This window comes from Nerophis lumbriciformis, linkage group LG33 (assembly GCF_033978685.3).
Source record: "Nerophis lumbriciformis linkage group LG33, RoL_Nlum_v2.1, whole genome shotgun sequence".
In the NCBI taxonomy this organism is placed as follows: Eukaryota; Metazoa; Chordata; class Actinopteri; order Syngnathiformes; family Syngnathidae; genus Nerophis; species Nerophis lumbriciformis.
Window position 1 is genome coordinate 17697281 of NC_084580.2, and position 13781 is coordinate 17711061.

Consider the following 13781-nt stretch of genomic DNA (forward strand, 5'->3'; position numbering starts at 1 on the left):
GAGGTTGTTGCTGAGTGTGTGTGCGTGTGTATGGTCACGGACACGCGTCACTCTGACTCACACTGGATGAGTTGTAGAGTATCCGCATGCCGTCAGCGTTGGTGAACGCTCTCCTGCCCAGTCTGATGTTGGTGATGTTGCGCAGGCAGCACAGAAGCCCTTTGCGTATGACAGTGTGACGATGCCACGTATCGTGTCGATGCCAGTCCATGTAGACTGACAGCAAGGTGGACACGTAGCCGGCTTCCACCGCCCGCCGAGCATTGGTCTCTGGAAGTGGATAGATAGACAGAGTTTTAGGGATGAGTCCATGTGAACAAGAGAAAAAAGGCTGCGATAAACCAACCTTCCATCATAACAAGGCTGTGTTGTATAGATTACATTACTGGGAACAGCCAGCAGAGGGTGCAATCAATTGAAACAGGCAGTAAACAGGAAGAGAGTTTGGTTTTGGAGCATTTTGTACAAAAATAAATGTAAATATTATTACTAAAAATGACCTGCATAAAGTGCTGCACCTGTAAGACGGACAAATGGACAGTAAATGGAGTGATGTTCCCCAGGCTCGGACAATCCGTCAAGCGGTGCGGCTTTGTAGCTTACCAAAGTCATACTAAAACATTTTGACAGATTTTTGATCGCCATATGTAATGTTCTTTAATTTCAATGAAACATCAAAGTTTTGGTCTTTTGCTTGTTAGCGTCATTTATTGATTAACAGGCATCAACCTGCAGTCCATACATATTTAACTTTTTTTTTAATGATGTGTGACTGCCATCTACTGGCTACACTTATCATTACACCATGTACCAAATAAAATTGGTTCGAGGTCAGTAAGCACAACCAGAATTAAAACATACACAAGGTGCAACAGGTTGTAAGGCGAGAAAATGAAAGGATTGGAAAGGAGTGTGCCTTTCAGTCTGAAAAATAAAGTATTCCTTTCAAACGCATTATACTTTGATTTCTCATTTGTTTTTTTACCATTAAAATTGGAAGATCAATAACTTTTAATTGTCCTAAATAGGTCATTTTAAAAATTGAATTGTAGCTGAGATAGGCTCCAGCGCCCCCCGCGACCCCAAAGGGAATAAGCGGTAGAAAATGGATGGATGGATGGAAATGGACTCTCAATCTATGTTAGCAAAAATTGCACTTCAATAAATATTGAACATTGTGAAGTGCAATTTGTTTCGCAGTTGGGTGTTTTTTGTTGGTTTCACTTTCCAAAAAATTGTGCATTCAGGCTCATTCATCCGTGTTGATGGGCTCATTTTGCTCACTCGTTCGAAGCCACAATATTCCCACTCTGGACATTAAGATTTGCAATCATCTTGTTTCCTCTCATTTTTGTTACCTCACTGGTTCTCACAAGCAACTTACTAACTGTGTTCCACGGACGGCCACGCCCCCGACCTCAGAGACAAAGATTGTAGATGTAGAGGATTCACTCCCTTTATTTAATTCTGCTGTTGAATAATTGCACTCAGGTGCTGAGAGCAACACACGGAGTGAACCCTGTTTGAAAGCAAGAGACAAGGAAACCAAACATTGACATAGCAATTTATCGATGACTGGAAAGTTAACGAGTTTTCATTTATTGTTTAATTAATTGATTTATTGACTATAGCTGGGTGGCATATGATGTCATAACCATTTTTCTTCTTTGCGGTTTATCTCACACAATGGTCAAGCAGCTTGAGCGTAGCATTAAAACAAGTGAGAGTGAGTGTAGAGTTTCACCAGAAAATGCACTGTTCTGTTCTTGGGTGTTTCACTCATTCAAATAGAGAGATAGGAAAGAGCTTTCATAGGGTCCCGAAAGAAGTGGTTCATAAAGGTAATAAAGTCAGGAACAAACAAAAGTGCGTCGAAGGAAAGGCTGTTAAAAATATGACTTTCATCATCTTGTGTAATCATACTTGCCAACCTTGAGACCTCCGATTTCGGGAGGTGTGTGTGTATGTGTGTGTGTGTGTGTGTGTGGGGGGGGGGGGGGGCGTGGTTAAGAGGGGAGGAGTATATTTACAGCTAGAATTCACCAAGTCAAGTATTTCATATTATATATATATATATATATATATATAAGAAATACTTGACTTTCAGTGAATTCTAGCTATACATATACATATATATATATATATATATATATATATATATATATATATAAAGACACACACACACACACACACACACACACATATATATTTTATTATATATATATATATATATATATATATTATATTATATATATATATGTATATATATATATATATATATATATATATATATATATATATATATATATATATATATATATATATATAAGAGAAATACTTGAATTTCAGTGTTCATTTATTTACACATATACACACACATAACACTCATCTACTCATTGTTGAGTTAAGGGTTGAATTGTCCATCCTTGTTCTATTCTCTGTCACTATTTTTCTAACCATGCTGAACACCCTCTCTGATGATGCATTCTGCTTCGTCTCCTTGTTGTGTGCGCAGTTGTGCACTCTCTAAAAGCTGTAGATGTTATTGTCACATATGCATGTACAGTAGATGGCAGTATTGCCCTGTTTAAAAGTGTCACAACATTGCTGTTTACGGCAGACGAACTGCTTTACGGTAGACGAAAACGTGACTGCTGTTGTTGTGTGTTGTTGCCGCGCTGGGAGGACGTTAATGAAACTGCCCAACAATAAACCCAGATAATAAACCAAGAACTCGCCCTCGATCATTCTACAGTTATAACGTGATTGGGCAGGCACTCTGTTTATATTGTGGGAAAGCGGACGTGAAAACAGGCTGTCGACACGTCACTTAGGTCCGCATGGACCTCCGCCTGAATTTCGGGAGATTTTCGGGAGAAAATTTGTCCCGGGAGGTTTTCGGGAGAGGCGCTGAATTTCGGGAGTCTCCCGGAAAATCCGGGAGGGTTGGCAAGTATGTGTGTAATACAATCGGACATGCTTGTGTCTGCAGCAATCACTTTGTAAAATGTTTGTTTGAACATTCGATTTGTTTGAGAAACTTTCTGTGAAGCAATCGAGTTTATTCTCTACTATATTAGTAGTTTTGGAGAGCAGAACTAAAGGTAAAGAAAGGACAATAGATTGCATTAGTTTTTTGTTCTGTTGTGGTTGCTATGCCTAAATATAACTACGTAAACCAAGTTATGCAAATAACGTCATGTTAAGTCCTAGTAATAAATATTGTGGTAGTTAGTCCGATCCACCGTATTTTTGTTGTCCATTTTCATAACAGAAACTAAAAGCTTAAGTTGTTGTTGTGCAGGAAAGCCAAGTGCTTTATTCGACACAGATGACCACATTATAGCGCCATTAGTGCTATTCATTAGCATCAAGAAAATATCCCTAATAAACTAGATGAATAAAACTCTCGTAGGCTCAACAGCACATATTGAATCTTGATATCGCTTACAAAGAGTCATGCTGAACAACAGGGGCATCTATGGCTAAATAATGAGACAAAATATACTTCACATCAAAAACAACTGCAGACATGAACTGTAGATGAGATTAATATTACAATATTACAACCTTATCCTTTTTCTCATTAGCGTCACGATCACAGCAGCACGTCATGTCAATGAAATACATTACTTAGCAATGCACGAATAAATCCAAGTTTGTCTTTCACAAATTAATGTTTACCGTATTTTCCGGAGTATAAGTCACACCGGAGTAAAAGTCGCATCGGCCGAAAATGCATAATAAAGGAAAAAAACATACAAGTCGCACTGGAGTATAAGTCGCATTTTTTGGGGAAATTTATTTGATAAAACCCAACACCAAGAATAGACATTTGAAAGGCAATTTAAAATAAATAAAGAATAGTGAACAACAGGCTGAATAAGTGTACGTTATATGAGGCATAAATAACCAACTGAGAACGTGCCTGGTATGTTAACGTAACATATTATGGTAAGAGTCATTCAAATAACTATAACATATAGAACATGCTATACGTTTACCAAACAATCTGTCACTCCTAATCGCTAAATCCCATGAAATCTTATACGTCTAGTCTCTTACGTGAATGAGCTAAATAATATTATTTGATATTTTACGCTAATGTGTTAATAATCTCACACATAAGTCGCTCCTGAGTATAAGTCGCACCCCCGGCCAAACTATGAAAAAAACTGCGACTTATAGTCCGAAAAATAGGGTAATTTGTGGACCCTTCCATAATTTGCCTCCAATATTTTCTTTTTTTAAATACCGTGAGTGTCAAATGAAGTGCGGTCGAGGTGAGAAGTAAAAATCCAAACCATCCCATATTAAATATTTTTTCAAGATCACTTTTGTATTCGCTTCTAAACCTTTCAAAATACGCCCAAATCTGCACTGATTCAGGTAGATAAACAAGACCATAAGCTAGACCATCGCCTGAAACCCGGAAGCGCCCGGATGTGCCTTTAGGTCACGTGATTCCAACCCAGCTATCTGCCCAGGCCTAGTTTTACTCATGTCAGCATCCCTTACACCAGGCCTGGGCAATTATTTTTAACTTGGGGGCCAAATTTAGAGAAAACAATGTGTCTGGGGGCCGGTATATCTGATTTTTAGGAACACTAATACAAAAACTCACAATAATGTCTGATTGAATGCTAAAAAAGTTATGAGAGACCGTCTTAAAAACCAGAATGGAATTTTAAGTTTTTTTACTGAACCCAGAATGTAAATGAAAATTAAAAATGTGGGATTTTACAATATTAACTATGAACGACAAAAAAACACTGAATATTGACAACATATGAACGTCACACCCCCTCTCATATTTTACAATCAAGTGAAACGCAACAAAAATGCAACAAGCACAGCGAAATATGAACGTGAAGGGTAAAAAAAAGCCACTTACAATCTGATATATCACTAAGCTTTAGAACTTTGTTGAAAAAATCTATTTCCGCGTCTGTCCCTGACACCCGCATTTCAGGTTGACCGCTCTGGAAACACTCTGTGGAAACGCTCCCCACCCACACTGCTTGGTGCCTCGTCTGAGCTGCTGTGACTTAGATTACCATAGTAACTAATTAGATTACCATAGTAACTAATTAGATTACCATAGTAACTAGCATATCATGCAAAAGCGCAGATTCCAACAATTGAAATACTTTGTATAGTTCAAGACTTACGGTAATCTGAAAACATCACTGCACATCATAATGGCAGCTACAATTTCCATCTTGAAGATCTAAAAAAATTATTTGGGAATGTCCGGCGGGCCAGATTGAAAAGCTTAAGATGCATGTTGCCCCCGCGCCTTAATTTGCCCAGGTCTGCCTTACACCATCAAAGTAAAAAAAAAAAAACACTTAGCAGCACAGTAAGTCATTAGGGATACTCACTGGATTTGAGCAGCGCTGCCAGTGCATCTACAGTGACCCTGTTAAACAAACAAGAGTATATATGGTAAACAATAAGGCCTGCGGGTGGTGCTAGTGTGTAGTTTTAAATTCCATGCTGATTGCTAAGGTATATGTACTTGATCAGGCTGGTGTTCTTCTTGCTGTACGGCGCCAAAATCTTAAACATGAGCTCGATCGCACCGCTTTTGCCCAGCGATATAGCGTTAACCACTTGTCAGGGTGAAAAAGAAACAGCTATCAAATCAATCACCGTGTGGTAAATAAATGACTTGAATGAAAGGACTTACTGTTGACAGAGTAAACCCTGAGAACCTGCAAACAGGGCAGGAGCAGCTTGATGTTTTGCAGGTTCTTCTTGATCAGGTTGACGGTGACGTTCACGGCGCCGCTCAGACGCGCCTTAACTCCCAACTTCCTGTCTGAACACACACACACACAGGTAAAGCATGCAAGGTCAGCATTACAGCTCCTGTGCCGCTGTCCCTAATTCTTTAGCTCCCTACCTTTAAGGCCCACCTTGGCCAGCAGGGAGTGAAGCTGCAGCATGAGCTCCTCGCTGGGTTGACCCTCTCTACTGGCGCTGATTAGAATGCGGAGTAAGACGCCTGTTCCCCCTTTTGATACAAATGCTCCCACCCGCCGTCCTTTGCCTAAGACAGAAAGGGCGACAGGAGGTAATAACGATGTATCCCACCTGGCATCTTCCATTTGTTCATAAAAAAAAACAGATAACATTTTTGGCACCTATGACATCTCAAAGTACTGTGACCAACACAATAAAACTTTATTGAAATACAAACTAGGAACCTATCAAATTTAAACTGATACGGTACCAATTCCCGGTACATGGGCATCTATGCCAGTACTCAACGGTACCAATTTATGGTACTATTGTGTGTGTGCTAGTAAATGTTAATAATTTATTGTTAAAATCTATTTTTGTATGTAACATTTACAAATGAGCTGATTATAATAACTACACTGTCCATTTGTTAATCGTTTATTAATAAAATCTCATTTTTAATGTACCGTATTTTCCGCACTATAAGGCGCACCTTCCATGAATGGCCTATTTTAAAACTTTGTTCATATATAAGGCGCACCGCATTATAAGGCGCATAGAATAGACGCTACAGTAGAGGTTGGGGTTACTTATGCATCCAGTAGTTGCGAGACCTGTTGTGGCTCAATATTGGTCCATATATAAGGCGCACAGGATTATAAGGCGCACTGTCAGCTTTTGAGAAAATTGGGGGTTTTTAGGTGCACCTTATAGTGCGGAAAATACGGTGACATTTACAAATGAGCTGATCATAATAACTGTACTGTCCAGTTTTTCTATCTTGTTTTTTTTTTTTTATTACATTTCGGACTTTCATTCATAAGTATTCCAGTTTATCGTTGAATTTGCACGCAGTTGCAATTCCAAGAGGTTAGATGGCAATAGTGTAAAGGCTACGTACGGTGTGTTGCCTAGCTAGAAAGAAGTCTTTGCCATGAAGCTAAATGCGCCAGTCTCATGTTGCACCCTACATAGAATTCATACTGTAAGTAATGAATTTATCAAACACCAGTTAACATGCGTCTTAGTTGTAGTTTTGATGACCAAATTTGGAGGTGTGGTAATACCATGTAAAATCACTAATGCTAATCAGTAGCATGTAGAGAGGAGGCTTACTTTACATTCAAGTGTTTTCTATCAGGCATGTTGGCATTGAAAATTGAAACAATACCTACAGGCGGTTTAGCCTAGTCCGCTCTAAGTGCTGCTTGAGTGATTGTTTCCTCATCAAACGTTTGAGCCGGTATTTAGTCTGCAACTGGATGTGAAATCACGTGCAACAAAGGTAACAAAATATGGCACCGTTTGATTTTACGTGAATTGATTGCAGAGGTGGGTAGTAACGCGCTACATTTACTCCGTTACATCTACTTGAGTAACTTTTGGGATAAATTGTACTTCTAAGAGTAGTTTTAATGCAACATACTTTTACTTTTACTTGAGTATATTTATAGAGAAGAAACGCTACTTTTACTCCGCTACTTTTATCTACATTCAGCTCGCTACTCGCTACTAATTTTTATCGATCTGTTAATGCACACTTTGTTTGTTTTGGTTTGTCATAGTGCCTGCGTTTCAACAAATACAGTCACTGGTGACGTTCCCTCCGTTCCACCAATCAGATGCAGTCACTGGTGACGTTGGACCAATCAAACAGAGCCAGGCGGTCACATGACCTGACTTAAACAAGTTGAAAAACTTATTGGGGTGTTACCATTTAGTGGTCAATTGTACGGAATATGTACTGTACTGTGTAATCTACTAATAAAAGTTTCAATCAATCAATCAAAAGTGTGAAGGAAAAAAGACCCTTTTTTTATTTCAACCGTACATCCCGTCAAAAGCCTAAAGACTGACTGCACAGTTCCTGTCTTCACAATAAAAGTGCCGCTCCATCGCGACTGCGCTTTCAAAATAAGAGTCTCCGAAAGCCAGCGCAAACAAGCTAGCAAGCTACGGAGTTTGCCGCCAATGTATTTCTCGTAAAGTGTATAAAAACGAATATGGAAGCTGGACAAATAAAATGCCAAAAACCAACCACTTTCATGTGGTATTAGACAGAAAGGAGGAACTTTTTTTCTCCTCCATTTGAAAACGTGGACGCTATCATCACTACTGTCTGATTCCAATCAATGCAAGTCATCAGAATCAGGTAATACACCAACTTATATTCTTGTCTTCATGAAAGAAAGGAATCTATATGTGTTAAACATGCATGTATATTCATTAAAACACCTTTAACATGTAAACAAAAACGGCAAAATAAATAAATATAAATTATATACTGTATATATATATATATATATATATATATATATATATATATATATATATATATATATATATATATATATATATATATATATATATATATATATATATATATATATGATATGTGTGTGTATGTTACTCATCAGTTACTCAGTACTTGAGTAGTTTTTTCACAACATACTTTTTACTTTTACTCAAGTAAATATTTGGGTGACTACTCCTTACTTTTACTTGAGTAATAAATCTCTAAAGTAACAGTACTCTTACTTGAGTACAATTTCTGGCTACTACCCACCTCTGATTGATTGTAATACAGACGGAATTTTAGTGGTGTCCATCAAAGTACCGAAATTAGTACCTATCCCCAAATAACACTGTGAGTTGTGTTCTGCGCACAGAACAGATTTATGAATATAATGTATAAGTTAGTGCATCTTAGAGATGGGAATAGATTTCTTTGAGCAGACAATGCAGAAAAATGAATTTTGTTTAAAAAAAAAATTAATTTTGAAGTGATGTTGTAATCTCTCAAAATGTTATGAACTCCTGTTTTCAAGTCAGCGTTGTACAAGTGGATCAAGGTTCAGACCAGAGCCATGTATATATATATATATATATATATATATATATATATATAGTATGGACAACTCGGTTTCAGAGTTGATGTCCAACATGGCACTCTGTAGTCACGTGAGGGGCTTTTGATGAATTATTAAGGAGATTGTCTGCCCATACTCTCTCTGCTTGGTCAAAAGCCCCTCACGTGACTACAGAGCACCATGTTGGACATCAACTCTGAAACTGAGTTGTCCATAATCTCTCTATACACGGCTCTGGTTCAGACTGATTCAACAGCGCCTCTGCCGGTTGCGGTCAAGAAGTGCACTCTTTTTCTCCTTATACTTCAGGATGCGAGTAATCAATAATTAATTCCACCCAACAAATTAACTAACCAGTATGACAATTCCTTATGGATTCTTTGTTGCTTAATAATGAAAACACAACATTTCTGATTTAATTTATCTTAAGAACACATTTTGGACTTTCGACAACTCCAAATGGTATTTTTTGCCGAATACATCAATTACTACAATGGTAATGACGCTTGGTGTACTCACCCAACGTCAGCAGCTCACTGAGTATGCACAGGATGTTCAGGGTGGTCTGGGAGTCCCGGGTGCTCTGTCCAGTATCACATGATCACAAATTAACGCTCAATTAAGCGCAAACCAATTACAAATGACTTGACTATGAAGCTATTTAACTAATGTTTGAACAGATAATGTTATATAAGTATATTTGAAATTCTTCACATGAATATTATGACATAATCAATTGTAAAGTTCATCATAGTGTAAAACATGTAAATTAAATTACAGTCTACTTGTATGAAAAATTCCTTCAAAAGGGACGCACAATTTGACGGTTAAAATAGATTCAAAACAGATTTCCTTACAGTTAGTTAGCTGTTAGTTAGTTAGTTAGTTGTCCATGTGTTCATTATACGCTTGATGGGGCTGCACAACACTGGGACAAAAAACATTGGCATTAACAGTTGTGGCTGTAGGTAACCTTCTGATGTAGTATTTTATTAACTCTACAAGAGGGCAGTAAAAGCATCATGAGTGTAGTGCTGTGTATAGAGAGAGTATGGATTGGTTTCAGAAGATCTCTTAAATAATTGGTCAATAGCCCTCACGTGACTACAGAGCGCCATGTTAGACACCAGTTTGGAGCCGCCGCTAAGCGACACTGCACTTCCTTATTACATTTATTTTAATTAAACATCGAGTTAGTCGTGAAGACTAGAGTGCCAATTAATAACAACAGTATATCATACATGCACATGGGAAACGTGGTATATCTCACTCTCAGCAACAGTGAATTAATAAACTTTGCCTGACAAAACTTTGCTTTAAGATTGCACCTTTTCTGCACATTTCACTAATAATCCAAACGTAACTACCGTATTTTTGGAGTATAAGTCACACCGGAGTATAAGTCGCACCTGCCCAAAATGCATAATGAAGAAGGAAAAAAACATATATAAATCGCACTGGAGCCCGGCCAAACTATGAAAAAAACTGCGACTTATAGTCCAAAAAATACGGTACGTGTCATCAATTTTGTAAAAAGCAGCATTAGTTCAATATTTAGGTATGGTGATAATAAAATCAGGAAGCCATGCAGACTCGCCACAGCAAAACCTATGAAGAATATTTAAAAAACCAGAAGTAAAAGCAAAGTGATTACAAAATAATACATTGGAGGCAGACATCACAGTTGGCATAATTCACACACAAGTCACGATTTCTCTGTAATTGTTAATCCAAAGCTAATGAGGATTTTGGCAAAATGATGGTAATACGTTTTTTTTGGTGGTTTTGTGTATTTTTTTTTTTTACATTTTTGCGCCGTCGGGAGCATGTTAGACAGCCTGCTGGCCACTAAACACTGCATGAATGTATACAGTGAAGTGCATCAAATATAGCCACAAAATTGCTCCAAAATGATGCTTTGAAGAAATAAAAGCATGCTCTATTGTATGTTTAAGAACTGGATTGTTTAGAACTATATTTAGACTTATTATTTTGGTTTGTTTCATCAGGAAAACAGTGTTGGAACGACTGCTTAGTTGTCCATACTCTCTCTATACACGGCTCTGCATGAGTGGTCAGCATCCATAGCTACCTCTGCATGTGCTTTAAAATATCAGGAACACTACTCAACTGTTGAAGCAAAACTCATACGCGTTGATTAGAACAGTGTTTTTCAACCACGGTGCCGTGAGATACAGTCTGGTGCGCCGTGGGAGATTATGTAATTTCACCTAATTGGATTAAAAAACATTTTTGCAAACCAGTAATTATAGTCTGCAAATGATGTGTTGTTGTTGAATGTCGGTGCTGTGTAGAGCTCGGCAGAGTAACCGTTTAATACTCTTCCATATCAGTAGGTGGCAGACGGTAGCTAATTGCTTTGTAGATGTCGGAAACGGCGGGAGGCAGTGTGCAGGTAAAAAGGTGTCAAATGCTTAAACCAAAAATAAACAAAAGGTGAGTGCCCCTAAGAAAAGGCATTGAAACTTAGGGAAGGCTATGCAGAACGAAACTAAAACGGAACTGGCTACAAAGTAAACAAAAACAGAATGCTGGACGACAGCAAAGACTTACTGTGGAGCAAAAACGGCGTCCACAATGTACATCCGAACATGACATGGCAAGCAACAATGTCCCCACAAAGAAGGATAAAAACAACTGAAATTTCCTGTTTTGCTGATTGCTAAAACAAAGTAGATGCGCGAAATATCGCTCAAAGGAAGACATGAAACTGTTTACAGGAAAATACCAAAAAAAGAGAAAAAGCCACCAAAATAGGAGCGCAAGACAAGAACTAAAACACTACACACAGGAAAACACCAAAAACTCAAAATAAGTCACGGCGTGATGTGACAGGTCATGACAGTACACCTACTTTGAGACAAGAGCTATAGTGATGCATGCTTGGTTATGGTTTAAATTCATATCCAACAATTGCGACAACGACTTTTTACCGTCAACTGAGTTTCATTTTTTAATAATTTCTGCTGGTGGTGTGCCTCCGGATTTTCTCAAGGTAAAAAAGGTGCCTTGGCTCAAAAAAGGTTGAAAAACACTGGATTAGAATGACTAAGCAGTTTGCTCCTTACTCTTATTAAAACATCGGTTCTGTTGCTGCTGTCTTGTAACGATATATTTGTTCATAAATGACCATGTGGTTGAAGAGGCTTAGATGCATTGTGAACGTTTTGTTAAAAGTTTAACTCGTTACGGACTTTCAACATTTAATAGAGGTTTTATTTTTCAAGGTAGAAAAGCGGGCAATTTGTGACTGACCTCGAGTGAAGACAGGATAACTTCCATGCCGCTGGTGCCTTTGGACATCACCTCCCTTCCAGTCTTCTCTGTAGGACAAGACACACAGCAGACAGTTGTGTAATACACCTGCGGCAAGTGCTCGAGGCATTTCTTTGCTATCACCACTAAATACAGGATTGGCATGTGGATAAATTAGGATTATCTCCAACATTCATAATCGACTCAAAAGTCTGGGGACATCAACAGGAAGTGAAAATGTCAAGTTGCTGCACTGTGGGCAATAATGGGTGACAGTACTCAACCTTCCTAGTTTGACGACCTTTCGGCGCGCAAAAGCGAGTTATGTTAACGAGTGACGTGCGTAAACACCTGGGAGGGTCCGTAGGAGGGGTGGGGAAGTGGCAATGTTGACCTTTTGGAGACTTTTTGTCGTGCCAGTCGTTTTTAAAGGGGACTTATGATTAATTTAATCTTTTCTGAGCTATAAATGTTGTTACAACATTGGATACTCGTGTTAAACAATGCCAAAGCATCAAATCAAAAGGGTCATGCATTTAGACGTGAGCTTGCAGTTTTGGATGCCTCTGAAAGCTGTGTTTTGTAGTCTTTTTGTTGCCGTTTTTTGTAACTTTAACTTTATAAACAGTTTAAACTACAGATGTCCGATAATATATATTATCGGCCGATAAATGCTTTAAAATGTAATATCGGATATTATCGGTATCGGTTTCAACCTCCCAATTTTCCCGGGAGACTCACGAATTTCAGTGCCCCTCCCGAAAATCTTCCGGGGCAACCATTCTCCCGAACATTATTGGGGGCGTGCCTTAAAGGCACTGCCTTTAGCGTCGTCTACAACCTGTCGTCACGTCCGCTTTTCCTCCATACCGCCCAGTCACATAATATATGCGTCTTTTACACACACATAAGTGAATGCAAGGCATACTTGACCAACAGCCATACAGGTCACAGTGAAGGGTGGCCGTATAAACAATTTTAACACTGTTACAAATATGCGCCACACTGTGAACCCACACCAAACAAGAATGACAAACACATTTCGGGAGAACATCCGCACCGTAACACAACATAAACACAACAGAACAAATACCCAGAACCACCTGGAAGCACTAACTCTTCCGGCATAATAATGTGTTAATTCCATGACTGTATATATCGGTACCGGTTGATATTGGAATCGGTAATCAAGAGTTGGACAATATCGGAATATCGGATATCGGCAAAAAAGCCATTATCGGACATCTCTAGTTTAAACAGTAACACTGTGTTTGTTTGACTATTTTCTTAGGTGATTATTTGGTGTACCACTTGATGGAGCCCACCTACCAGTACGAGTTTGAAAAATCACTGGCATAAGCTATCGACCACAGGGGGAGGAGCTTCTCCCTGTCTGCTTCAGACTTGTGAAAATGTTATGACTGCTGCCTACAGCCTTGTGTGGTATTAATTCTCGTCTTATGCCCTCCCACCTGTTTTGATGTCTATGAAGTTAATATGCCGTGTTACGTTGTTGTACAGGACTGTTTTGTCAAGATGGACAATTACAAACTTGGATTAACCACTGTACTCTGACAGAAAAAGACAGCGATATTGCTAGGTTGCCGTTGTCGGTCTGGACACCAGGATGCAGAGCAAGGAAGGTAATGCGCAGGTAAAAGCCCTTCT

At 38.6% G+C, this 13781-nt stretch overlaps 1 protein-coding gene across 7 annotated transcripts in view; it reads right to left on the bottom strand.

Annotated features, from left to right (window-relative positions):
- The window catches only part of agtpbp1 (ATP/GTP binding carboxypeptidase 1), a 71146-nt gene that overhangs the window by 37625 nt on the left and 19740 nt on the right, over positions 1–13781 (bottom strand). For all 7 annotated transcript variants that reach the window (XR_009811545.1, XM_061928978.2, XM_061928976.2 and 4 more), the window contains 7 exons: positions 12114–12181; positions 9357–9420; positions 5909–6055; positions 5693–5824; positions 5522–5615; positions 5385–5422; positions 62–270 (listed from right to left, as the gene is read on the bottom strand). Coding sequence is in view for 6 of the 7 variants with exons in the window: in XM_061928978.2 (XP_061784962.1) it covers positions 62–270; positions 5385–5422; positions 5522–5615; positions 5693–5824; positions 5909–6055; positions 9357–9420; positions 12114–12181 (752 nt within the window). In the remaining variant the exon portion in view is untranslated. The remainder of the gene's footprint in view (positions 1–61; positions 271–5384; positions 5423–5521; positions 5616–5692; positions 5825–5908; positions 6056–9356; positions 9421–12113; positions 12182–13781) is intronic.